We start from the raw sequence: 6,512 nt of genomic DNA, 5'->3' as shown, positions 1-6,512 counted from the left end.
AAAAATCCTAGACTACCGTAAATTGAACGTTAAGGGAAATTCTGGTAAGAACTCAGAAGAAAAGAAGAAATGTAGAAAAATCTGAAACTTTTACAAGATTACTTACGTGGTCATGATCAGAATATTGGTAGAAATATGAAAAGTAATGGCCATTTTGATGAAAGCTGAGTCAGAAAAGAGGAACGTCCATCTTTTTTTTTTTTTTTTTTTAAATTAAAGGCCATTCTTTTTATGAGGTGGCAAGGAACTTAACTGAATTGTGCCTGTGTTAGTCTGTTCTCACATTGCTATAAAGAAATACCTGAGACATGTATCAAAAAAAAAGAGTTTTGATTGGCTCATGATTCTATAGACTGTACAAGAAGCACAGTGGCTTCTGCTTTTCAGAAGGTCTCTAGAAGCTTCTAATCATGGCTGAAGGCAAAGGAGAAGCAGGCATCTTACATAGCAGGGGCAAGAGCAAGAGAGAGAAGGGAGGTGCTACACACTTTTAAATGGCCAGGTGTCATGAGAACTCACTCACGATCTATCATAAGGACAGTGCCAAGGGGAATGGTGCTAAACTATTCATGAGAAATTTGCCCCCATGATTCAATCACTTCCCACCAGGTCCCACCTCCAACATTGGGGATTACAATTCGACATAAGGTTTGGGCAGGGACACAGATTAAAATTATATCGGTGTCTATGCCCATGGGTTTTATGGAAGGCAGAATTTAAGAGTGATTAATGAGACTACCTGGTGGAAGAAATTTCTAAGCAAAATATTGAAGGATCTGCATGGCTACTTTTAACCATATACAGTAAAATGTAAGAGAAAATAAATAACTTAAAGATGAAATCTATAACTTAAAAAATAAAAGCAGACTGAAAAGATTCTGAAAATTTTCAGCCTGCCCACATAAAGAATGAAAAAATGTGTTTAAGAGAACAGACCAAGGGTGTGATCAAGTGACCATTTGCTAATGAGATTAGTATAAATAAAAGGGCTCACCAAGACAATGGGCATTTCAGAGATCTTTGAGGCTGCTCATCCCATTACAGGCCTAGAGATCTAGGAGGGCAGAATGGCTTTGGGGAATGGGCACAGGGTACGCTTCACAGGCCACGTGGAGTTCCTGCTCCCTGCATTCCAGGACAGTGTTCTTTGGCTGCTCCTGGTGTGGTTCAAGTAACGCCAGGAGTGGCTTTACCTACCACTCTGGAAGGAAGGTACAAATGGTAGACTTTGGTGGCATCCATTTGGTATTATTTCTACAGGCATGCACAATGCAAGAGCTATGGAGGCATGACTTCCTCCGCCTAGATTTCAAAGGATGCCACGTGAAGTCTGTGGGCTCAGGCAGAAACCTGCTGCAGGAGCAAAGTCACCACAGAAAGTCTTCACCAGGGGATGCCTAGTGAAGCTGTGGGAGCAGAACTGCCTGACACTCAAGAACCGCAGAGCTACTAGTGTGCAGTGCCAGCTTGGGAGAACTGCAGGCCCTAGACTCTAACCTGTGAGAGCTGCTGAGAAGACTGACCACAGCAAAGGCTTGAGGGCTCAACCCCAACCCCAGCATGCCCAGGATGTGGGACATGGAGTCAAAGGAGATTATTTTCCAGCTTAAAGACTTAATGCTGTTTTTCCTATTGGGTTTTAGACTTACTTAGGACCAGTCATCTCTTTTTTCTTGCCTATTTGTTTCTTTTGGAATGGAAATGTCTATTCTATACCTGTCTAACATCATATTTTGGAAAGACATAACATTAATTCACAAGCTCACAGATGAAGAGAAATTTTTCTTGGGATAAATCGTGCCTTGAGTCTCGCCCGTATCTGACTTAGATGAGACACTTGACTTTGGACTTTTGAGTTGATGCTGGAATCAGTTAAGACATTTAGCAGCTATGGGGAAGGGACAAATGTATTTTGTATGTGAGAAGGACGCTACTTTTGGGGAACGAGAGGTGAAGTGCTATGATATGAATGTTCCCTCCAAAACTCATGTTGATATTTAATTACCATTGTGACATTGTTGAGAGGTAAGACATTTAAGAGGTGATTGAGTCATGAGGGATATCCCCTCATGAATGAATTAGTGCTGTTTTCACAGGAGTGAGTTTGTTATTCTGAGAGTGGATTTGTTATGAAAGTGGGTTTGGCCCTCTCTTGCTCTCTCACTCTGGCCCTCTCTTGCCCTTCCACCTCTGGCATAGGATGACACAGCACAAAGGCCCTTGCCAGATGCCGGTGTTATGCTCTTGAATCATAAGCCAAACAAATTCTCAGTGTCCAGAATCATAAGCCAAATACGTTTATTTTCTTTGTAAGTAATCCAGGCTGGTATCATTTATATTCTGTTATAGCAATGCAAAATGGACTACCACTATCTAATTATGACTGTACTATAACTTAATTATAGACATCTACTATCTAATTATTTGGATCTTATATCTTATATTTCTACCAGAAGCTGATTTTTTAAAAACCCTATTTGCCAGCGTTCAGATCAACCCTTAGTATTCTCAGAGTTTTATGTTTTTCCAGTCTGATGGATGGCTAGGTAAACTTTGGCAAGTTCTTTAAATTCTCTGAGCTTCTATTGTCTCATCCCTTAAAGGATACTTCTCTGGATTAATGCATTAGAAGAAAAGGTATTCTTTCTGGTCCAGAACAGATCTTCATTTACTGGGCTTGGAAACCATGGGCACCTTTGTTTAAGCAGAAGTCTCCCCTTTCTCCAGCCAATGCCGTCCCACCAGAGCCCATTGGTTGACTTGCAGAGCATGGGTTGGCTGAATTTAAAGCTCATTCCCCACCTTGTCTGGTACTTTAATGCAATGCAAACTACCCAAACATACATGATGGTTTTCACTCCTCACAGGACAAGACAACATGGCATCCTCACACATTTCTCTTTAAAATTCTCAGTAGCCTCATCATCCCACTGCTGAACAGCTCAATTTTCTCACTTACTTTAGGGCTGGTAGAATCTGCTGATTGTTGTTGTTTAGGTGAACTTCTTCCTTTTAAGGACTTCTTCCAATATTATGTGAAATTCCAACAGTTATATTACCAAACAGCCAATCCCTGGAATTGCTAGAAAGCTAGCTGGGAGTCAAGAGTAGCCTCTTATTTTTAAAAAATTCTGCCCACAGAGAAGCTATACATGATGGTGCTGAGACGGTTGGATTTGAGAGATGGAGAATCAAAAGACATTATAAAGTTTGAAGACTAGATCTGGATACAGTCTGAACAGACATAGTTGTTTTAAACAGCCATAAGATACAGGATGCTCTCTAGAATTAGTCACTTAGTTCTTATTGGTCCCTGTCCCTATACTAGCCACAAAGAAGGGCAGTGAAAGGAATATGCTGAAGCTTAGCAAAAATAACTTTTCCCCCATTTTTATCCTCAAATATTTTTATCTCCTTTACACCACAAATATCTGCTGAATGAGAAGCATTCCAATCCTCATATCACCACTCTAGACTGGTTCTGTGACAAAACGTAAACAGTGTTACACTTCCTTTCCAGTATCAATGGGGCAGAGAGAAAGAGCCTTAGGATACCTAAAATGCATGTAGCCATTTTGTCAAAAAATTGCACAAAAATATAGGGAAGGACTCAGCAACAGTTGATGAAGGACCAAAGTGAGCATCTATACCTTTGCACTCTGATTAGGACACCTCTCTCAGTCCACCTCCCTCCACACTTTCTCCCTTCCCCAGAAAATACATTTTCAGAGATGGACTATAAGGAAATGAATTGGGCTAATAGAACTCTTACAAAAATGTCTGCATTTCCTTTCTCTAGTCCCTCCCAAATCACAAGAATATGTTCAACAGTGGAAACAGGCAGGAACTAAGGCTATGAGATTCTCCCGGGCAGACAATGGATTTCATTATTACCAGCCTAATCTACTTCCATGGTGTGATGGCAAATTGTACACACTCTGACTTTTGTAATGATGATAAGAGAAAAGAGGAGTTAGAATTTTCTAGGTGACTTAATAATTAACCGTGAGGCTTGTACCACCTAAAACTGACTTAGAGAACAGCTACTCTTTGAGGAGTTAACAGCAGCATTTCACTCCATCTCGGAGGGCCTCTTTGACTTTGTCATTCCAAAGAGTAAAGAGGAAAGGGTTCAGGAAGGGGGTTAACACAGAAACCAACAGGGGAAATATCTTATTGTACTCAACTCCCTGTGTTTGCTTGGGTTTCACATAGAGAAACAAGCAGCTGCTGTAGCCGATTATAACACAGGTGAAGAGGGAGGCACAAGTGGAGAAGGCTTTCCTCCAGCCAGAGGCTGACGGGATCTTGAGGATAGTGGAGATGATGTAGGTATAGGAGACAATTGTAGGGATCAAAAAACCAATGAGAATAAAAATAGCCATTAAGAAAAGGATAAACTCTGTGAAAAGAGTGTTGTCACAGGACAGTTTGAGTAATTGCCCTCGGTCACACTAAAAATGGTCTAACGAATTTGATTTGCAGAAGGTAAACTGAACTGTGGCATAGACCAGCCAGATTTCAGAAAGAAATCCAAATACCCATGACACTATTACCACCCAAATACAGGTACTGCTGTTCATAATGATGTTGTATCTTAAAAGATTACACACAGCCACGTAACGGTCCACAACCATCACTCCAAGTAATGCAAACTCTGTGGTCCCTACAGCAAGGTACTGGAAAAGTTGAGCAATACATGTAGACAAAGATACTGTCTGCATCCTAGGGAGCAGCAATCCCCAAAGCATCATGGGGACAATTATGGTTGTGACCAGGATCTCCAGGGCAGAGAGGTGGCCGAGGAAGAAATATATGGGGGACTGCAGACGTTTCTCCACACAGATAATCACGATGATGACCATGTTTCTCATTAATGTCACTAAATAGAAGAAAAAGAATATAGCAAAAAGAATGTGGTGTAGTCCTTGGGACCCAGGGAAGCCTAGAAGGTGGAATTCGGTGGCACTAGAGTGGCTGTCCATCATTTAGTCCTTGATTCTGCTTCTTTTGAAGCACAGAGATTAAAAGAGAGGTGCATTGCTCCACATGGTCCTGCTCTCAAGAGAGAAGGAAGACAGATTAGGATAAGAAACTACTTCCAACCTGAGAATCAGGTGACACGTCCCTGCTACTGTGTTCAGCACATACGTAGCTTGAGGTACATGTTGTCACCCAAGTCTACAAGTGAGGCTCTCATTTCCCTGTATAACCAGCCCCCTGGAACGGGGAAAGACATCTTTTTCTGCTGGTGGTGAAATACCTTCCTTGCCTTTTTCCCCATGGAAAGATGTACCTCCTCTCAGGGGGCAGAGGCTAAAACCTTTTAAATAGGCCCATTTTGAAGGTGAGTCAATCAGGTCCCTCCAGTCCTGGAGTTGTCCTACTTTCTCTTAGGTTAATTGTGCCAGACGACATAAAGGCATTTTGTATGATGTTCAAAGGATGAGAGCTTTAAACCCCAGCTCTCATCTGTAATGGTAATGCATAGACCCACTTTTGGGGCCAGTAGAAAGGAGGCAGAGGATGAAAGACCAACATCTCTGCTGTTGCGGATTTTAAAATCTCCGTTTTACAGAGCAGCAAGATCTCTAAATGAGAACTCTGGAGCTTGGGATAAGTTCCCAGAACAGATCCATTCTTCTCTAATTCCATTTTCCTTCCAAAGTTGTGGGAGGAAGGAAAGATGGCACCTGGCACAGATAAGGAATAGATCTGGGACCGCCAGCTGTTAAGGATGCCTGGCTCTCTGCCTGTTGCTTCATCCCATTATTCAAATGTTACCCCTTCCAAAGACTTTTTCCAATCACTCTGCCAAAAACAGAAAAGACACACTCATTTTTGGACTTCCGTTTTTTTCATAACGGTTGTTATTACCTTGTATTATGTCTAATTATTCACTCCTTCATTTAACAATAAACAAATGTAGTCATGAACAGGACAAAGAAAATTCCATGCCCTGTGGAGCTTATATTCAAGGAAGAGGTGGGGGCTAGACCACACACAAGACACATAAGTAAAATATGTAATAGTTTAGTTTATTTATCATGCCACAGGGAAAAATATTAAGCAAGAAAGGGGGAGAGGAAATTTAAGTTTATTTATTATTTATCTATGACACTAGAATATAAACTCCATGAGGGCTAGGACATATCTTCACTGTTGTATTCTGAGGCTGGCACATAAAATTTACATACATAAATTAAATAGTTATATATTATATATATCTCTCTATATCTTTTATATAGATATAGAGATACATATTATATATCTCTATATCTTTTATATGCATCTCTATATCTTTTATATATAAATATCTCTATATCTTTTATATAGATATAGAAATATGTATAGAGAGATATATATTAGAGATATACAGATACAGATATATATTATATTATATATAGATATATAGATTATATAACAGATATAGCTATATAGGTTTATATAGATAATATATAGATATAAATTTATATAGATATAGAGATATATATTATCTGAAATAAATATAT

The 6,512-nt window shown here is 40.0% G+C and overlaps 1 protein-coding gene across 1 annotated transcript; it reads right to left on the bottom strand.

Annotated features, from left to right (window-relative positions):
• Positions 1 to 218: 218 nt before the first annotated feature.
• LOC103883306 (olfactory receptor 9A2) lies at positions 219 to 6,243 on the bottom strand. The gene is given in 1 exon segment (XM_009204034.3): positions 219 to 6,243. A coding segment is annotated over 1 exon segment (930 nt). The 5' UTR covers positions 4,989 to 6,243; the 3' UTR covers positions 219 to 4,058.
• Positions 6,244 to 6,512: the final 269 nt, after the last annotated feature.

This window comes from Papio anubis, chromosome 4 (genome assembly GCF_008728515.1).
Source record: "Papio anubis isolate 15944 chromosome 4, Panubis1.0, whole genome shotgun sequence".
NCBI lineage: Eukaryota > Metazoa > Chordata > Mammalia > Primates > Cercopithecidae > Papio > Papio anubis.
Note: the sequence above shows the minus strand (reverse complement) of the source record. Positions and strands in the feature narration are given on the sequence as shown.